This window comes from Notolepis coatsorum (genome assembly GCF_963971535.1).
Source record: "Notolepis coatsorum genome assembly, chromosome: 7".
NCBI classification, from domain to species: Eukaryota; Metazoa; Chordata; class Actinopteri; order Aulopiformes; family Paralepididae; genus Notolepis; species Notolepis coatsorum.
The window spans coordinates 97830776-97853275 of record NC_140171.1 but is presented as its reverse complement, the minus strand read 5'-3'; the positions used below and the strand labels follow the sequence as shown (position 1 = coordinate 97853275).

The 22500-nt window shown below is 44.4% G+C and overlaps 1 protein-coding gene across 2 annotated transcripts in view; it reads left to right on the top strand.

The window, feature by feature from the left end:
* Positions 1–3477: 3477 nt before the first annotated feature.
* Positions 3478–22500, top strand: part of LOC311231327 (protein CutA homolog) — a 67457-nt gene continuing 48434 nt past the window's right edge. The window contains exons 1-6 of one of the 2 annotated variants that reach the window (XM_084317879.1): positions 3478–3526; positions 4423–4485; positions 4643–4791; positions 5233–5292; positions 6652–6697; positions 9120–9169. In XM_084317879.1, coding sequence (XP_084174005.1) covers positions 4426–4485; positions 4643–4791; positions 5233–5292; positions 6652–6697; positions 9120–9169 — 365 coding nt within the window. In that variant the 5' untranslated portion in view covers positions 3478–3526; positions 4423–4425. The remainder of the gene's footprint in view (positions 3527–4422; positions 4486–4642; positions 4792–5232; positions 5293–6651; positions 6698–9119; positions 9170–22500) is intronic. The other variant, XM_084317880.1, reaches the window with a different exon arrangement.

Below are 22500 nucleotides of genomic sequence, written 5' to 3'. Positions count from 1 at the left end.
TGCTACAGTAACATTTAAATGTGTGTGTGTGTGTGTGTGTGTGTGTGTGTGTGTGTGTGTGTGTGTGTGTGTGTGTGTGTGTGTGTGTGTGTGTGTGTGTGTGTGTGTGTGTGTGTGTGTGTGTGTGTGTGAGAGAGAAAAAGAGCGCGAGAATGAATGAATGAATGAAAACTTTATTTAACAGATTGCAGAATGGGTACAATACAGTACGGCTCAATACATACAATTGTTAAGGGGATGCAGACCTGAGAAAGACGTTTGTCTTGTTTCCATCAGGGTCCCCCATTTTCAATTCATATAGGCCGAGAGACTGCATGTGTGATACCGGTAACGTTGATAAAGCAAGGCTTCATCTTGACTAATGTACCAAAGCTGCCATCCAGTGGGTGATCAATACTATTGCAAGTTCCACTCTGTGCACGGCTACATTGGTGCTTAGCTGGTACTTGATGATTTGGGATCATTATTAAAAAAAAATCATGTTGACCTCAACTTCATTTATGATAACCCATTGTGTCTTCTGTGATTTGTGTTCCAATGTATTTATTTACGATATTATTATTATCGTTATTATTATTATTATGAATTATTATAATTAAATTGTTTTTAATTGTTAATTGTTGTGGGACATATGGTGTTATTGGTGTGTGTGTGTGTGTGTGTGTGTGTGTGTGTGTGTGTGTGTGTGTGTGTGTGTGTGTGTGTGTGTGTGTGTGTGTGTGTGTGTGTGTGTGTGTGTGTGTGGGTGGGTGGGTGTGTGTAGGCTAATTGCAATTGTATGTCATACAATTGCTCGCAAAAATCATGGAAACTATAGGGATGCAGATAATGGCTCATCATGCCCAGGTAGGTGCATCTCTCTTGTGTCTTATCAAGTGCTTTAACAAAACAAAAAAATAATAATAGGCATGGCACCTCAGCCCTTTTCTGTTGGTTATTTAGTTTGTGACTCATTCACAAACATAGCCACAACACTGGTAAACAAACTACCCTCCCACTCAGGGCTTTATGGGGTAGAACACATAGTAGCTTACTACAAAAACCTAGGGGTCCGCAAGGACGACTTCAAGCTGGAAATGGTAACAACAGATGAGGTACTCAATAAACTGAGCGCCCTCCAACCTAACAAGGCCACTGGCCATGACAACATCCCCTCCAAATTCCTCAGAGACTCAGCAGCCGCCATCACCCCAATCATCACACACATAATAAACCTCTCCATAAAACAGGGACACGTCCCCAAGGACTTCAAAATTGCTAGGGTGACCCCTCTGCACAAAAAGGGCAGCAAATTAGACCCAGGCAACTACCGCCCTGTTTCTATTCTCACCTCCATCTCGAAAGTCATGGAAAAAATAGTCTACGAACAGGTCGAAAAGTACCTAGCGGAAAAAAATCTAATCTACGAATTCCAATCTGGCTTCAGAACATCCCACTCCACTGACACATGCCTTCTCTATTTGAATGACCACATCAAACAAGAGGTGGACGCAGGCAAATACTGCGGCATGGTCATGCTGGACCTACAAAAGGCCTTTGACACGGTCAATCACTCCATTCTGATTGACAAGCTAAAAGCAATTGGTTTTGATAGTCTATCAGTGAGCTGGATGCAATCCTACCTTGAGGGGAGGGAACAGATGGTGGAGGTAAACGGTACCCTATCCCCCCCTCTCACAGTGAGCTGTGGTGTTCCACAAGGAAGCATACTAGGACCGCTACTGTTCCTAATTTATGCAAATGACATGTCGTCAGCTTGTGACTGCAACTTGTTCCTGTTTGCGGACGACTCAGCCCTGCTGGTCTCTGACAAGAACAAGTTACAGGTTGAAAAAACCCTCAGCTCGGAACTAGGCAGAATCTGCATATGGCTCGCTGATAACAAACTATCATTACACATGGGCAAAACAGAGTCCATTCTCTTCGGTTCAAATAACAAACTCAGCAAGACCGACGGCTTCTCAGTTACAGTGGGTGACAATATTGTCACAAGGAAAGATGAAATTACCTACCTGGGTTCCATCCTAGAGGCTAATCTCTCCTGTGACAAAATGGCATCCAATGTAATAAAAAAAGTCAACCAACGAACTCGATTCTTGTACCGGATCTCCTCTCTGGTAAACAAGAATACCCTGAAGACTCTGGCAGGAGCACTCATTCAGGGGTACTACGACTATGCTTGCACCTCATGGTACCAAAGCACCTCAAAGGCGCTAAAAACAAAATTACAAACATCTCAAAACAAACTGGTCAGACTACTGCTTGACCTTACTCCTAGAACCCACCTCACCCCTGCCCACTTTGACAACCTAGGATGGCTTAGAGTAGATGACAGAGTACAGCAACTTGCAATGGGCCTGGTCTACAAGATACACTACTCGACCAAGGTACCCATGTACATGGCAAAATACTTCCCAAAGGTCAGTGAATACCACGATCACAACACCAGAGGGAGCTCCACAAATCATGTTAAACCCAGATTCGGCTCTAATAAGGGACTAAACACGTTTCGCAATTATGCCACATCAATGTGGAACGCCCTACCCAAAGCTGTAAAGGAATGTGGATCACTACCCACTTTCAAAACCTCTCTCAAGAGACACCTACGGGAGACTGCAATTCAACACTGGCCCCTGTAAATATCCTAACCCAACCCCCTCCAATGTACAGTCATTTACCTAGTATGGTTTTGTCAATAGTCCAATGTACAATTTTGTTTGTTTGTACAGAGTCTCCCCCCCCTCAATGTACAGTTTTGCTTGTCTATACAGTGTGCCCCCCCCCCCCCCAACCACCTCCAATGTAAATTACCCAGTATGGTTGTCAATATCCCAGTGTACCCAACCCCCCCCACCCAACCTCCTCCAATGTACAGTTTCTACGTCAAATGTATATACTCCCTTTTCTTGACTCCTTCTGTATCACAAACAGTACTGTATTTGCAAATCTGGTATGTCATAAATGTATAGATGTAGCAGTACTGACTATCTGTATGTCATGTATGTCATATATGTCCTGATGAATTGAAAATGGGGGACCCTGGTGGAAACAAGACGAAAGTCTTTCTCTGGTCTGCATCCCCTTAACAATTGTGTGTATTGAGCTGTACTGTATTGTACCCATTCTGCAATCTGTTAATAAAGTTTTCAATCAATCAATCAATCAATTCAATCAATCAATCAAGTCTACAAGATAACACCCACAGATACAGAATAAGTCATGCATTATTTTATTTCTATGTCTATGATATACCACTCTTTTTAAAATTCGAATTCTAAGCCTATTGCTGCTATCTGTGGTAAGGAATTGTAAAAGTGTGTTGGTCTCCTTATAATCAGAGGAAAATAAACCATGGAGCTGGAGCGCCTTCAACCTTCAAATGCATAATGCAAAATACAGCCATACTCCAACGAAATAAAGCCTTTTCAATTGGTCTGCATTTACGACAGTTTTACAAACACCCACCCACCACTTTACGGTATCCTGGGCACGGTCGCGTTCTGTAGTACAAGACAGCTTTGAAAAGGTAACCGTAAAAGTGTATCGTTTTACCCTGCTTTTATTTTTAAACAAAGCTTGTACTCCGCTGTTCTCGTGTCTTGCTGTCACGGACGCACTTTGAATATAAACGTGGCCAAGTTTTCGCGAGTAACTTCAGTTAGCTAACGTTGACATTAATATCATACACTCACGCAAGAGGTGGTTTGATTGATTGATTGAAAACTTTATTAACAGATTGCAGAATGGGTACAGTACAGTACAGCTCAACACATACAATTGTTAAGGGGATGCAGACCAGAGAAAGACTTTCGTCTTGTTTACATCAGGGTCCCCCATTTTCAATTAATCGTGGTCACTACCGTCAACGACACAGTTTATGCATGGGTGTTTTGTAGTTTCGTCTTTTTCATATTAGCCCATCATTTCAAGTTGCTGGTTATATTTTGCAGTCATGCAGCATGGAAGCTAGATAGCATAGCATGTGTACAATAATGCTGTATACCGTGTATGTAACATACCTATATATATCCACATCTGTACAGGTATACATACCTGCATAATACTGGCCTTTTATACATATCTGTAGATACTAGGCCCTATATATCTGTAGTATCCCTTACCTATTCTTACTAGTTACACTGCTGGCCAGTATGACTTATACTGTCTTACCTGTATCACTGTACATATTAATACTACAACTCTGTACATACATCTGATTAGCACTATTACTCAGTAGTATTCATTTATATATTTTTATATCCAGTACATTGGATATAATGTGCATTGTATATTACTACTGCACTTTACTGTTACATTTGCACTCTCGCATTTGAAAACAACTTATTTTCGTTGTACTGCACTTGTGCTGTATAATGACACTAGTACATTATAATCTAATCTGATGTTATTTGCCTTGCACAGGCAATGTGCATTGGACTTCCCCGTGCAGAGTTACAAGGTGGATTTCTGAAACCAGTGGCTGTGGTGAGTGCAAGTCCTGGTTTTGCTTTGCGCCGCTAAGTAGCCCTGGTGTACTGGGCTCAGCTAAGCTCAGTCAGTTTGGACATAACCACTTTCCTGTCTTTGGCTCCGATTCACGCTGCCTCTTGTTTCCATGACAACATTGCCTCCCTCTCCCCAGACGGTGCTCCTGAGTGCGTTGATGTACCAGGTGCTGAGGACTGTGGGATTGCGAGCGTTTACCATGGCCTCCGAGACGTACACATCGGGTACACACTCTGCAGCCTTCGTCACCTGTCCCAATGAAACTGTGGCTAAAGAACTGGCCAGGTGATATGATATGACCACTACATATTATCGTGTCCTCTTTGACAAAATAACAGGCCAGGTGATATGACCACTACATACTATCGTGTACTCTTTTTGACTAAATAACTGGTCAGGTTATATGACCACTACATACTCTCTTGTCCTATGTTTGAAGTTATCTTCTCTGTCTCACTAAATAGTTGTCACCACAGAGTGTTGCACCATAGACTCTGGCCATGTGGACTGTGGTTCTACTTGGAACCGTAGTTGTGGTTTGATGGGGAGTAATGTACGATTGTGAATGTTTTTGAGATTGCAGCAGTCTTACCATAGGCTATGCATCTCTAAAGCACAACTGAACTCCGCACTCCATAAATACACAGAAACACAAAATCACTCTCCTCATTCACTTATGCACATTCACGCTGACGTATATCTGGTTGATTGATTCTGTCCTTACAGAGGCATAGTGGAGAAGAAGCTGGCTGCTTGTGTCAACATTGTCCCCGCCATCACGTCTGTGTAAGTTAATTAACCAAAGATCAGGAACGCATAAAGCTTTTGTATCTAACACTAACATTAACATTAATTCACATCTAAAAATTGGTATTACATTTAGCTCTAAGTGGTATTTAAAAAGTCTTGAGTCTTGTTAACACTTTGGTTGCCTAAGGTTAAATTAATGATATACCATAGATTGCCAGCGCTATTTGTCTATGGAGAAAGTCCCCTTCTTTGCAGGGCTATAACTTTTTAAATTCTATTGCTACATTGCCATTATTAGGGCCCATTCAAAGTCCTATATGTATTGTTCATTGTGTAGCAACGTTAAACTTTTTCATTCACATATTCATAGTAAAGTATGGTCTAATGTATAAGTATGTTTTCATCTCTTTCTGCAGCTTTCTCCAGAACGTGATATATAGCCCCAAATGCATTATATTGATGATGAAATACAGTTTGATGGCAATCAGCGCTATATAAAAAATTCCAACTAGACGTACTTCTAGAAGTTACTACACGTCATCTGATGTTGACCGGATGGGCGAGGGGGCGTTTATAATTCCGTGGGCAGCGTTATACCAATCATCTAATGTGGGTCAAATGTTGATAATATCAGTTATTATCGAAGAAGGTAACGTTACACGCTGAAACTCACCCCAGTCTCCGCGCGCCGTTGGGCGATCATCGTCGAGTAGAAATTTTATCATTATGGGATATATTTTTACCCGGTCCATCTCCAGCTTGTATAATGGTATATACGTCCAAATCATGTTGTTTATCGAGTTATTAGCAATCGATCACCGTGTAGCGTGACCAGCCAGAGTCACATGAACCATAGCGAGCGCCCGGAAGTACTACGGTCGTCATGACAACCTCTATTCAACATCCTGTTTTGGCGATTGCGCCGATCGGCCACCAGATGGCGCTCCTGAACCGCCAGAGAGCTCAGTGGGTCCTGCTGGTGGATCTCAGGCCAGCGGAGGGACATTATGAATCCGATCGCAGATTTTTGAAATATTGATATAAGGACGCTGTACAGCGTCCCCCGGCAACTTTAGCATGGCCAGCAAAGACGTGAAAAGACGTGTCCCGGCACTCAAAGTGTTAAAACCCTCATTGCTGGGAGGGCTTTCTCTTTGTGATTTAGCTTGCTGAAGAAGCAATGTTTATTTTTTTTTTTCATGAAAAAAGGTTCCATAGTGCAGGTTTAAGTGAAAAGCTAAAAGTGTAGTAATAAGTATTAAGTAAGTAATAAGTGTAGTAATAAGTATTAAGTAAGTAATACGTGTAGTAATATGTATTAAGTAAGTAATACGTGTAAGTACCAGTATTTTAGTTTTGTGTTTTCTTCCTCTTTATTCCTCATGTACTTCTTAGATATGAATGGCAGGGGAAGATCGAGGAGGATAGTGAGGTGCTTCTGGTGAGTTTCTCTATCTCTTTCTTTTTCTCTCTCCTTCTCGCATGACAGCAGACCTGAATAATATTTCTATATATCGCTATCATGACAGTAGACCTGAATCATCTCTCTCTCTTATGACAGTAGACCTTTCAAGTTTCAAGTTTGTTTATTATTTGTCACAACAAAATACAGAATAGTTTATGATGAAATGCTTGTTTCTGTATGAGCCCCTGAGAGTGTGCTACATACAGTACAAGAAAGTAAGTAAAAATTTATTAATTAAGAAGTAAGTAAATAAAGGAATGTTCAGTCAATATACAATATACAATACAGAGTAAAATGAGTAACAGTGATGTACAAAGCAGAAATTAGATGAGGTACAAAATTTAGGGCAGGGTGCAAATGAGGTATGAATGTAGTGCAAATCTCTTTAATAATAGATAAATATAAAGTGTGTTAAAGTGTCTAAAGTGAGTAAGGTGAGTGTTTGTTTAAAGTGAGTGTGTACATGGGGATGTGTGTGCAGTGAGTGTAGATGATGGTTTGTTACATAGTGTCATTGTCATTGAGCATCCTGATGGCCTGGGGATAGAAGCTCCTTCTGAGTCTCTGTACTGGCCATGAGACTCCGGTAGCACTTGCCTGACCGCAGCAGTTCAAAGAGGCAGTTGTTTGGGTGACTAGAGTCTTTGATTATTCTCTTAGCCTTGGCCCCGCAACGCTTGTTATAAATGTCCTGGAGAGTGGGAAGCCCACCTCCAATTGTGCGTTCGGCTGAACGGGCCACTCTCTGTAGTCTGCTGCGGTCTTGTGCGGTGCTATTCCCAAACCAGGAGGTGATGTTACCAGTCAGGATGCTCTCTATTGTGCACAAGTAGAAGTTCTTGAGGATCTTCTGACTCACTTTGAACTTCCTTAGGCGCCTAAGGAAGTAGAGGTGTTACCATGCCTTCTTCACTACACTGTCAATGTGTGTGGTCCATGTCAATTCCTCGGATATGTGGGCTCCGAGGTACTTGAAACTGTTCACTCTCTCAACCGGTGCCCCGTCGATGCTGAGGGGGCTGTAGTCCCTGGCCCCCGATATCCTAAAGTCCACAATCATCTCTTTCGTTTTGCTAACGTTCAGGGAGAGGCTGTTCTCCCGACACCACCGCGCCAGGTGCTCTACCTCTTCCAGGTAGGCCCTCTCGTCGTTTGCAGAGATCAGGCCCACCACGACTGTGTTGTCAGCAACTTGTGTTGTTGTTCCGCTGTGCCACACAGTCATGCGTGTACAGCGAGTAGAGGAGGGGGCTCAGAACACAGCCCTGGGGGGCCCCTGTGTTGAGAGTGATGGATGAGGAGTTTTTCAAGTTTCAAGTTTCTTTAATAGTTGTCATACAGAAGTACAGAATACTTTTATACAAAATGCTTCTTACTGTTACGCTCCAGAGACTGTGCAAGACAAGATAAGATAAGTATGAAATAAAATAACATAGTATAGTATGTAAATTAGAAGTAAAAAAATTAGGTCACAGTGTTCAGTATAGACATATGTACAATGTTCGATGCAGAATAGACGTAACTGAGTTACCATATAATATACAATACACAATACTATGCAGTGTACTAATATACAATACTATATAGTGCAAGGCAGAAATGGGATGAGGTGCAATTTAGGTACAATTTACAGTAGGTGTACGAGTTGTAGTGCAAATCCTTTATCAATAAATATAAAGTGTGTTTGTGTGATCTAAAGTGTGGAGAGTGGGTGCTGCAGTGTGTTGTTTGTTTAAGTGAGTGTGCGTGTGGGTGTGTGTGCTGTGTGCATTTGATGGTTGTTGCATATTGTTTATTGTTCGTTTAGCAGCCTGATGGCCTGGGGATAGAAGCTTCTTCTGAGTCTTTCTGTGCTCGCCTTAAGACTCCGGTATCGCTTGCCTGACCGCAGCAGTTCAAAGAGGCAGTTGTTCGGGTGGCTCGAGTCCTTAATAATTCTCTTAGCCTTCCCCCTGCACCGCTTGTTGTAAATGTTCTGGAGGGTGGGAAGCCCCCCTCCAATTGTGCGTTCGGCTGAACGTGTCACTCTTTGTAGTCTGCTACGGTGCAGAAGGTGCAGTTGCCTGCTCTCACCACCTGGGGTCTTCCTGTCAGGTAGTCCAAGACCCACTGGCTGAGGTCATAGTTCAAGCCCCTGAGCTTGGCTACGAGTTTGGAGGGGACTATGGTATTGAATGCTGAGCTGTAGTCGATGAATAGCATTCTCACATAGTTCTCCTGCCTTAATGCTCGTGTGACATCATCACCTACGGCATCTTAGGAAGCTCAAACTCAAACCTATTACATCTCTCTCTCTCTCTCTCTCTCTCTCTCTCTCTCACATCAGCAGATGAACTGATCATAAGAATCCATAATTGTGAATGGTCTGGTGACGTGTTGGTTTCTGTCTCCTTCTCAGATGATCAAGACCAGAAGCACCAAAGTGGCGGAACTTGCTGAATACGTCCGGTAAGATGACCGTACCAGACACCGTACCAGACACCGTACCAGACCCTGTACCAGACACCGTACCAGACACCGTACCAGACACCGTACCAGACACCGTACCAGACCCCGTACCAGACCCCGTACCAGACACCGTACCAGACCCCGTACCAGACACCGTACCAGACACCGTACCAGACCCCGTACCAGACCCCGTACCAGACACCGTACCAGACACCGTACCAGACACCGTACCAGACCCCGTACCAGACCCCGTACCAGACACCGTACCAGACACCGTACCAGACACCGTACCAGACACCTTAGCAAACCCAGTAAACCCTCCCTGTCGTGACCCTGTACTGAGTCTCCAGAGGCTCCACGATACAGTATCATCACCATATTGTAATATAAACATGATACAGTATCATCACCATATTGTAATATAAACATGATACAGTATCATCACCATATATTGTAATATAAACACGATACAGTATCATCACCATATTGTAATATAAACACGATACAGTATCATCACCATATTGTAATATAAACACGATACAGTATTATCACCATATTGTAATATAAAATGCAAATGATGTCCCCAACAGAAAACGTATGGCATGGTATTTCATTAAAAGAGTCCTCCATATAACATGGTGGATGAAAGTATGTGCTTTGTCAATGTTGCTGTTGCTGACCTGTGCTGCCCTGGTACAACACCAACATGGTCACCACACTAGAGCTAGTATTGTGACCTGGTGTAACATCAGCATGGTCACCACACTAGAGCTAGTATTGTGACCTGGTGTGACATCAACATGGTCACCACACTAGAGCTAGTATTGTGACCTGGTGTAACATCAGCATGGTCACCACACTAGAGCCAGTATTGTGACCTGGTGTGACATCAACATGGTCACCACACTAGAGCTAGTATTGTGACCTGGTGTAACATCAACATGGTCACCACACTAGAGCTAGTATTGTGACCTGGTGTAACATCAACATGGTCACCACACTAGAGCTAGTATTGTGACCTGGTGTAACATCAACATGGTCACCACTAGAGCTAGTATTGTGACCTGGTGTAACATCAACATGGTCACCACTAGAGCTAGTATTGTGACCAGGTGTAACATCAACATGGTCACCACTAGAGCTAGTATTGTGACCTGGTGTAACACCAACATGGTCACCACACTAGAGCTAGTATTGTGACCTGGTGTGACATCAGCATGGTCACCACACTAGAGCTAGTATTGTGACCTGCTGTAACATCAACATGGTCACCACTAGAGCTAGTATTGTGACCTGGTGTAACATCAACATGGTCACCACTAGAGCTAGTATTGTGACCTGGTGTGACATCAACATGGTCACCACACTAGAGCTAGTATTGTGACCTGGTGTAACATCAGCATGGTCACCACACTAGAGCCAGTATTGTGACCTGGTGTGACATCAACATGGTCACCACACTAGAGCTAGTATTGTGACCTGGTGTAACATCAACATGGTCACCACACTAGAGCTAGTATTGTGACCTGGTGTAACATCAACATGGTCACCACACTAGAGCTAGTATTGTGACCTGGTGTAACATCAACATGGTCACCACTAGAGCTAGTATTGTGACCTGGTGTAACATCAACATGGTCACCACTAGAGCTAGTATTGTGACCTGGTGTAACATCAACATGGTCACCACTAGAGCTAGTATTGTGACCTGGTGTAACACCAACATGGTCACCACACTAGAGCTAGTATTGTGACCTGGTGTGACATCAGCATGGTCACCACACTAGAGCTAGTATTGTGACCTGCTGTAACATCAACATGGTCACCACTAGAGCTAGTATTGTGACCTGGTGTAACATCAGCATGGTCACCACACTAGAGCTAGTATTGTGACCTGGTGTAACATCAGCATGGTCACCACACTAGAGCTAGTATTGTGACCTGGTGTAACATCAACATGGTCACCACTAGAGCTAGTATTGTGACCTGGTGTAACACCAACATGGTCAACACACTAGAGCTAGTATTGTGACCTGGTGTAACATCAACATGGTCACCACACTAGAGCTAGTATTGTGACCTGGTGTAACATCAACATGGTCACCACACTAGAGCTAGTATTGTGACCTGGTGTAACATCAACATGGTCACCACACTAGAGCTAGTATTGTGACCTGGTTTAACATCAACATGGTCACCACACTAGAGCTAGTATTGTGACCTGGTGTAACATCAACATGGTCACCACACTAGAGCTAGTATTGTGACCTGGTGTAACATCAGCATGGTCACCACACTAGAGCTAGTATTGTGACCTGCTGTAACATCAACATGATCACCACACTAGAGCTAGTATTGTGACCTGGTGTAACATCAGCATGGTCACCACACTAGAGCTAGTATTGTGACTTGGTGTAACACCAACATGGTCACCACTAGAGCTAGTATTGTGACCTGGTGTAACATCAACATGGTCACCACTAGAGCTAGTATTGTGACCTGGTGTAACATCAACATGGTCACCACTAGAGCTAGTATTGTGACCTGGTGTAACATCAACATGGTCACCACACTAGAGCTAGTATTGTGACCTGGTGTAACATCAACATGGTCACCACTAGAGCTAGTATTGTGACCTGGTGTAACATCAACATGGTCACCACACTAGAGCTAGTATTGTGACCTGGTGTAACATCAACATGGTCACCACTAGAGCTAGTATTGTGACCTGGTGTTACATCAGCATGGTCACCACACTAGAGCTAGTATTGTGACCTGGTGTAACACCAACATGGTCACCACACTAGAGCTAGTATTGTGACCTGGTGTAACATCAACATGGTCACCACTAGAGCTAGTATTGTGACCTGGTGTAACACCAACATGGTCACCACACTAGAGCTAGTATTGTGACCTGGTGTGACACCAACATGGTCACCACACTAGAGCTAGTATTGTGACCTGGTGTAACACCAACATGGTCACCACTAGAGCTAGTATTTTGACCTGGTGTAACATCAGCATGGTCACCACACTAGAGCTAGTATTGTGACCTGGTGTAACATCAACATGGTCACCACTAGAGCTAGTATTGTGACCTGGTGTAACATCAGCATGGTCACCACACTAGAGCTAGTATTGTGACCTGGTGTAACATCAACATGGTCACCACACTAGAGCTAGTATTGTGACCTGGTGTAACATCAACATGGTCACCACACTAGAGCTAGTATTGTGACCTGGTGTAACATCAACATGGTCACCACTAGAGCTAGTATTGTGACCTGGTGTAACATCAACATGGTCACCACACTAGAGCTAGTATTGTGACCTGGTGTAACATCAACATGGTCACCACTAGAGCTAGTATTGTGACCTGGTGTAACATCAACATGGTCACCACTAGAGGTAGTATTGTGACCTGGTGTAACATCAACATGGTCACCACTAGAGCTAGTATTGTGACCTGGTGTGACACCAACATGGTCACCACACTAGAGCTAGTATTGTGACCTGGTGTGACACCAACATGGTCACCACACTAGAGCTAGTATTGTGACCTGGTGTAACATCAACATGGTCACCACACTAGAGCTAGTATTGTGACCTGGTGTAACATCAACATGGTCACCACACTAGAGCTAGTATTGTGACCTGGTGTAACATCAGCATGGTCACCACACTAGAGCTAGTATTGTGACCTGGTGTAACATCAACATGGTCACCACACTAGAGCTAGTATTGTGACCTGGTGTAACATCAGCATGGTCACCACACTAGAGCTAGTATTGTGACCTGGTGTAACATCAACATGGTCACCACTAGAGCTAGTATTGTGACCTGGTGTAACACCAACATGGTCACCACACTAGAGCTAGTATTGTGACCTGGTGTAACATCAACATGGTCACCACTAGAGCTAGTATTGTGACCTGGTGTAACATCAACATGGTCACCACTAGAGCTAGTATTGTGACCAGGTGTAACATCAACATGGTCACCACTAGAGCTAGTATTGTGACCTGGTGTAACACCAACATGGTCACCACACTAGAGCTAGTATTGTGACCTGGTGTGACATCAGCATGGTCACCACACTAGAGCTAGTATTGTGACCTGCTGTAACATCAACATGGTCACCACTAGAGCTAGTATTGTGACCTGGTGTAACATCAACATGGTCACCACTAGAGCTAGTATTGTGACCTGGTGTGACATCAACATGGTCACCACACTAGAGCTAGTATTGTGACCTGGTGTAACATCAGCATGGTCACCACACTAGAGCCAGTATTGTGACCTGGTGTGACATCAACATGGTCACCACACTAGAGCTAGTATTGTGACCTGGTGTAACATCAACATGGTCACCACACTAGAGCTAGTATTGTGACCTGGTGTAACATCAACATGGTCACCACACTAGAGCTAGTATTGTGACCTGGTGTAACATCAACATGGTCACCACTAGAGCTAGTATTGTGACCTGGTGTAACATCAACATGGTCACCACTAGAGCTAGTATTGTGACCTGGTGTAACATCAACATGGTCACCACTAGAGCTAGTATTGTGACCTGGTGTAACACCAACATGGTCACCACACTAGAGCTAGTATTGTGACCTGGTGTGACATCAGCATGGTCACCACACTAGAGCTAGTATTGTGACCTGCTGTAACATCAACATGGTCACCACTAGAGCTAGTATTGTGACCTGGTGTAACATCAGCATGGTCACCACACTAGAGCTAGTATTGTGACCTGGTGTAACATCAGCATGGTCACCACACTAGAGCTAGTATTGTGACCTGGTGTAACATCAACATGGTCACCACTAGAGCTAGTATTGTGACCTGGTGTAACACCAACATGGTCAACACACTAGAGCTAGTATTGTGACCTGGTGTAACATCAACATGGTCACCACACTAGAGCTAGTATTGTGACCTGGTGTAACATCAACATGGTCACCACACTAGAGCTAGTATTGTGACCTGGTGTAACATCAACATGGTCACCACACTAGAGCTAGTATTGTGACCTGGTTTAACATCAACATGGTCACCACACTAGAGCTAGTATTGTGACCTGGTGTAACATCAACATGGTCACCACACTAGAGCTAGTATTGTGACCTGGTGTAACATCAGCATGGTCACCACACTAGAGCTAGTATTGTGACCTGCTGTAACATCAACATGATCACCACACTAGAGCTAGTATTGTGACCTGGTGTAACATCAGCATGGTCACCACACTAGAGCTAGTATTGTGACTTGGTGTAACACCAACATGGTCACCACTAGAGCTAGTATTGTGACCTGGTGTAACATCAACATGGTCACCACTAGAGCTAGTATTGTGACCTGGTGTAACATCAACATGGTCACCACTAGAGCTAGTATTGTGACCTGGTGTAACATCAACATGGTCACCACACTAGAGCTAGTATTGTGACCTGGTGTAACATCAACATGGTCACCACTAGAGCTAGTATTGTGACCTGGTGTAACATCAACATGGTCACCACACTAGAGCTAGTATTGTGACCTGGTGTAACATCAACATGGTCACCACTAGAGCTAGTATTGTGACCTGGTGTTACATCAGCATGGTCACCACACTAGAGCTAGTATTGTGACCTGGTGTAACACCAACATGGTCACCACACTAGAGCTAGTATTGTGACCTGGTGTAACATCAACATGGTCACCACTAGAGCTAGTATTGTGACCTGGTGTAACACCAACATGGTCACCACACTAGAGCTAGTATTGTGACCTGGTGTGACACCAACATGGTCACCACACTAGAGCTAGTATTGTGACCTGGTGTAACACCAACATGGTCACCACTAGAGCTAGTATTTTGACCTGGTGTAACATCAGCATGGTCACCACTAGAGGTAGTATTGTGACCTGGTGTAACATCAACATGGTCACCACTAGAGCTAGTATTGTGACCTGGTGTGACACCAACATGGTCACCACACTAGAGCTAGTATTGTGACCTGGTGTGACACCAACATGGTCACCACACTAGAGCTAGTATTGTGACCTGGTGTAACATCAACATGGTCACCACACTAGAGCTAGTATTGTGACCTGGTGTAACATCAACATGGTCACCACACTAGAGCTAGTATTGTGACCTGGTGTAACATCAGCATGGTCACCACACTAGAGCTAGTATTGTGACCTGGTGTAACATCAACATGGTCACCACACTAGAGCTAGTATTGTGACCTGGTGTAACATCAGCATGGTCACCACACTAGAGCTAGTATTGTGACCTGGTGTAACATCAACATGGTCACCACTAGAGCTAGTATTGTGACCTGGTGTAACACCAACATGGTCACCACACTAGAGCTAGTATTGTGACCTGGTGTAACATCAACATGGTCACCACACTAGAGCTAGTATTGTGACCTGGTGTAACATCAACATGGTCACCACACTAGAGCTAGTATTGTGACCTGGTGTAACATCAGCATGGTCACCACACTAGAGCTAGTATTGTGACCTGGTGTAACATCAACATGGTCACCACTAGAGCTAGTATTGTGACCTGGTGTAACACCAACATGGTCAACACACTAGAGCTAGTATTGTGACCTGGTGTAACATCAACATGGTCACCACACTAGAGCTAGTATTGTGACCTGGTGTAACATCAACATGGTCACCACACTAGAGCTAGTATTGTGACCTGGTGTAACATCAACATGGTCACCACACTAGAGCTAGTATTGTGACCTGGTGTAACATCAACATGGTCACCACACTAGAGCTAGTATTGTGACCTGGTGTAACATCAACATGGTCACCACACTAGAGCTAGTATTGTGACCTGGTGTAACATCAGCATGGTCACCACACTAGAGCTAGTATTGTGACCTGGTGTAACACCAACATGGTCACCACACTAGAGCTAGTATTGTGACCTGGTGTAACATCAACATGGTCACCACACTAGAGCTAGTATTGTGACCTGGTGTAACATCAACATGGTCACCACACTAGAGCTAGTATTGTGACCTGGTGTAACATCAGCATGGTCACCACACTAGAGCTAGTATTGTGACCTGGTGTAACATCAGCATGGTCACCACACTAGAGCTAGTATTGTGACCTGGTGTGACATCAACATGGTCACCACACTAGAGCTAGTATTGTGACCTGGTGTAACATCGACATGGTCACCACACTAGAGCTAGTATTGTGACCTGGTGTAACATCAACATGGTCACCACTAGAGCTAGTATTGTGACCTGGTGTAACATCAACATGGTCACCACTAGAGCTAGTATTGTGACCTGGTGTAACATCAACATGGTCACCACACTAGAGCTAGTATTGTGACCTGGTGTAACATCAGCATGGTCACCACACTAGAGCTAGTATTGTGACCTGGTGTAACATCAGCATGGTCACCACACTAGAGCTAGTATTGTGACCTGGTGTAACATCAGCATGGTCACCACACTAGAGCTAGTATTGTGACCTGGTGTAACATCAGCATGGTCACCACACTAGAGCTAGTATTGTGACCTGGTGTAACATCAACATGGTCACCACTAGAGCTAGTATTGTGACCTGGTGTAACACCAACATGGTCACCACACTAGAGCTAGTATTGTGACCTGGTGTAACATCAACATGGTCACCACACTAGAGCTAGTATTGTGACCTGGTGTAACATCAACATGGTCACCACACTAGAGCTAGTAGTGTGACCTGGTGTAACATCAACATGGTCACCACACTAGAGCTAGTATTGTGACCTGGTGTAAAATCAACATGGTCACCACTAGAGCTAGTATTGTGACCTGGTGTAACATCAACATGGTCACCACTAGAGCTAGTATTGTGACCTGGTGTAACATCAACATGGTCACCACTAGAGCTAGTATTGTGACCTGGTGTAACATCAACATGGTCACCACTAGAGCTAGTATTGTGACCTGGTGTAACATCAGCATGGTCACCACTAGAGCTAGTATTATGACCTGGTGTAACATCAGCATGGTCACCACACTAGAGCTAGTATTGTGACCTGGTGTAACACCAACATGGTCACCACACTAGAGCTAGTATTGTGACCTGGTGTAACATCAACATGGTCACCACTAGAGCTAGTATTGTGACCTGGTGTAACACCAACATGGTCACCACACTAGAGCTAGTATTGTGACCTGGTGTGACACCAACATGGTCACCACACTAGAGCTAGTATTGTGACCTGGTGTAACACCAACATGGTCACCACTAGAGCTAGTATTGTGACCTGGTGTAACATCAGCATGGTCACCACACTAGAGCTAGTATTGTGACCTGGTGTAACATCAACATGGTCACCACACTAGAGCTAGTATTGTGACCTGGTGTAACATCAACATGGTCACCACTAGAGCTAGTATTGTGACCTGGTGTAACATCAACATGGTCACCACTAGAGCTAGTATTGTGACCTGGTGTAACATCAACATGGTCACCACTAGAGCTAGTATTGTGACCTGGTGTGACACCAACATGGTCACCACACTAGAGCTAGTATTGTGACCTGGTGTGACACCAACATGGTCACCACACTAGAGCTAGTATTGTGACCTGGTGTAACATCAACATGGTCACCACACTAGAGCTAGTATTGTGACCTGGTGTAACATCAGCATGGTCACCACACTAGAGCTAGTATTGTGACCTGGTGTAACATCAGCATGGTCACCACACTAGAGCTAGTATTGTGACCTGGTGTAACATCAACATGGTCACCACACTAGAGCTAGTATTGTGACCTGGTGTAACATCAGCATGGTCACCACACTAGAGCTAGTATTGTGACCTGGTGTAACATCAACATGGTCACCACTAGAGCTAGTATTGTGACCTGGTGTAACATCAACATGGTCACCACACTAGAGCTAGTATTGTGACCTGGTGTAACATCAACATGGTCACCACTAGAGCTAGTATTGTGACCTGGTGTAACATCAGCATGGTCACCACACTAGAGCTAGTATTGTGACCTGGTGTAACGCCAACATGGTCACCACACTAGAGCTAGTATTGTGACCTGGTGTAACATCAACATGGTCACCACTAGAGCTAGTATTGTGACCTGGTGTAACACCAACATGGTCACCACACTAGAGCTAGTATTGTGACCTGGTGTAACATCAGCATGGTCACCACACTAGAGCTAGTATTGTGACCTGGTGTAACACCAACATGGTCACCACACTAGAGCTAGTATTGTGACCTGGTGTAACATCAACATGGTCACCACTAGAGCTAGTATTGTGACCTGGTGTAACACCAACATGGTCACCACTAGAGCTAGTATTGTGACCTGGTGTAACATCAACATGGTCACCACTAGAGCTAGTATTGTGACCTGGTGTGACACCAACATGGTCACCACTAGAGCTAGTATTGTGACCTGGTGTAACATCAACATGGTCACCACTAGAGCTAGTATTGTGACCTGGTGTAACATCAACATGGTCACCACTAGAGCTAGTATTGTGACCTGGTGTAACATCAACATGGTCACCACACTAGAGCTAGTATTGTGACCTGGTGTAACATCAACATGGTCACCACTAGAGCTAGTATTGTGACCTGGTGTAACATCAACATGGTCACCACACTAGAGCTAGTATTGTGACCTGGTGTAACATCAACATGGTCACCACTAGAGCTAGTATTGTGACCTGGTGTAACATCAGCATGGTCACCACACTAGAGCTAGTATTGTGACCTGGTGTAACACCAACATGGTCACCACACTAGAGCTAGTATTGTGTCCTGGTGTAACATCAACATGGTCACCACTAGAGCTAGTATTGTGACCTGGTGTAACACCAACATGGTCACCACACTAGAGCTAGTATTGTGACCTGGTGTGACACCAACATGGTCACCACACTAGAGCTAGTATTGTGACCTGGTGTAACACCAACATGGTCACCACTAGAGCTAGTATTGTGACCTGGTGTAACATCAGCATGGTCACCACACTAGAGCTAGTATTGTGACCTGGTGTAACATCAACATGGTCACCACACTAGAGCTAGTATTGTGACCTGGTGTAACATCAACATGGTCACCACTAGAGCTAGTATTGTGACCTGGTGTAACATCAACATGGTCACCACTAGAGCTAGTATTGTGACCTGGTGTAACATCAACATGGTCACCACTAGAGCTAGTATTGTGACCTGGTGTGACACCAACATGGTCACCACACTAGAGCTAGTATTGTGACCTGGTGTGAGACCAACATGGTCACCACACTAGAGCTAGTATTGTGACCTGGTGTAACATCAACATGGTCACCACACTAGAGCTAGTATTGTGACCAGGTGTAACATCAGCATGGTCACCACACTAGAGCTAGTATTGTGACCTGGTGTGACATCAACATGGTCACCACACTAGAGCTAGTATTGTGACCTGGTGTAACATCAGCATGGTCACCACACTAGAGCCAGTATTGTGACCTGGTGTGACATCAACATGGTCACCACACTAGAGCTAGTATTGTGACCTGGTGTAACATCAACATGGTCACCACACTAGAGCTAGTATTGTGACCTGGTGTAACATCAACATGGTCACCACACTAGAGCTAGTATTGTGACCTGGTGTAACATCAACATGGTCACCACTAGAGCTAGTATTGTGACCTGGTGTAACATCAACATGGTCACCACTAGAGCTAGTATTGTGACCTGGTGTAACATCAACATGGTCACCACTAGAGCTAGTATTGTGACCTGGTGTAACACCAACATGGTCACCACACTAGAGCTAGTATTGTGACCTGGTGTGACATCAGCATGGTCACCACACTAGAGCTAGTATTGTGACCTGCTGTAACATCAACATGGTCACCACTAGAGCTAGTATTGTGACCTGGTGTAACATCAACATGGTCACCACTAGAGCTAGTATTGTGACCTGGTGTGACATCAACATGGTCACCACACTAGAGCTAGTATTGTGACCTGGTGTAACATCAGCATGGTCACCACACTAGAGCCAGTATTGTGACCTGGTGTGACATCAACATGGTCACCACACTAGAGCTAGTATTGTGACCTGGTGTAACATCAACATGGTCACCACACTAGAGCTAGTATTGTGACCTGGTGTAACATCAACATGGTCACCACACTAGAGCTAGTATTGTGACCTGGTGTAACATCAACATGGTCACCACTAGAGCTAGTATTGTGACCTGGTGTAACATCAACATGGTCACCACTAGAGCTAGTATTGTGACCTGGTGTAACATCAACATGGTCACCACTAGAGCTAGTATTGTGACCTGGTGTAACACCAACATGGTCACCACACTAGAGCTAGTATTGTGACCTGGTGTGACATCAGCATGGTCACCACACTAGAGCTAGTATTGTGACCTGCTGTAACATCAACATGGTCACCACTAGAGCTAGTATTGTGACCTGGTGTAACATCAACATGGTCACCACTAGAGCTAGTATTGTGACCTGGTGTAACATCAACATGGTCACCACTAGAGCTAGTATTGTGACCTGGTGTAACATCAACATGGTCACCACACTAGAGCTAGTATTGTGACCTGGTGTAACATCAACATGGTTACCACTAGAGCTAGTATTGTGATCTGGTGTAACATCAACATGGTCACCACACTAGAGCTAGTATTGTGACCTGGTGTAACATCAACATGGTCACCACTAGAGCTAGTATTGTGACCTGGTGTTACATAAGCATGGTCACCACACTAGAGCTAGTATTGTGACCTGGTGTAACACCAACATGGTCACCACACTAGAGCTAGTATTGTGACCTGGTGTAACATCAACATGGTCACCACTAGAGCTAGTATTGTGACCTGGTGTAACACCAACATGGTCACCACACTAGAGCTAGTATTGTGACCTGGTGTGACACCAACATGGTCACCACACTAGAGCTAGTATTGTGACCTGGTGTAACACCAACATGGTCACCACTAGAGCTAGTATTGTGACCTGGTGTAACATCAGCATGGTCACCACACTAGAGCTAGTATTGTGACCTGGTGTAACATCAACATGGTCACCACTAGAGCTAGTATTGTGACCTGGTGTAACATCAGCATGGTCACCACACTAGAGCTAGTATTGTGACCTGGTGTGACATCAGCATGGTCACCACACTAGAGCTAGTATTGTGACCTGCTGTAACATCAACATGGTCACCACACTAGAGCTAGTATTGTGACCTGGTGTAACATCAACATGGTCACCACTAGAGCTAGTATTGTGACCTGGTGTTACATAAGCATGGTCACCACACTAGAGCTAGTATTGTGACCTGGTGTAACACCAACATGGTCACCACACTAGAGCTAGTATTGTGACCTGGTGTAACATCAACATGGTCACCACTAGAGCTAGTATTGTGACCTGGTGTAACACCAACATGGTCACCACACTAGAGCTAGTATTGTGACCTGGTGTGACACCAACATGGTCACCACACTAGAGCTAGTATTGTGACCTGGTGTAACACCAACATGGTCACCACTAGAGCTAGTATTGTGACCTGGTGTAACATCAGCATGGTCACCACACTAGAGCTAGTATTGTGACCTGGTGTAACATCAACATGGTCACCACTAGAGCTAGTATTGTGACCTGGTGTAACATCAGCATGGTCACCACACTAGAGCTAGTATTGTGACCTGGTGTGACATCAGCATGGTCACCACACTAGAGCTAGTATTGTGACCTGCTGTAACATCAACATGGTCACCACACTAGAGCTAGTATTGTGACCTGGTGTAACATCAGCATGGTCACCACACTAGAGCTAGTATTGTGACTTGGTGTAACACCAACATGGTCACCACTAGAGCTAGTATTGTGACCTGGTGTAACATCAACATGGTCACCACTAGAGCTAGTATTGTGACCTGGTGTAACATCAACATGGTCACCACTAGAGCTAGTATTGTGACCTGGTGTAACATCAACATGGTCACCACACTAGAGCTAGTATTGTGACCTGGTGTAACATCAACATGGTCACCACTAGAGCTAGTATTGTGACCTGGTGTAACATCAACATGGTCACCACACTAGAGCTAGTATTGTGACCTGGTGTAACATCAACATGGTCACCACTAGAGCTAGTATTGTGACCTGGTGTTACATCAGCATGGTCACCACACTAGAGCTAGTATTGTGACCTGGTGTAACACCAACATGGTCACCACACTAGAGCTAGTATTGTGACCTGGTGTAACATCAACATGGTCACCACTAGAGCTAGTATTGTGACCTGGTGTA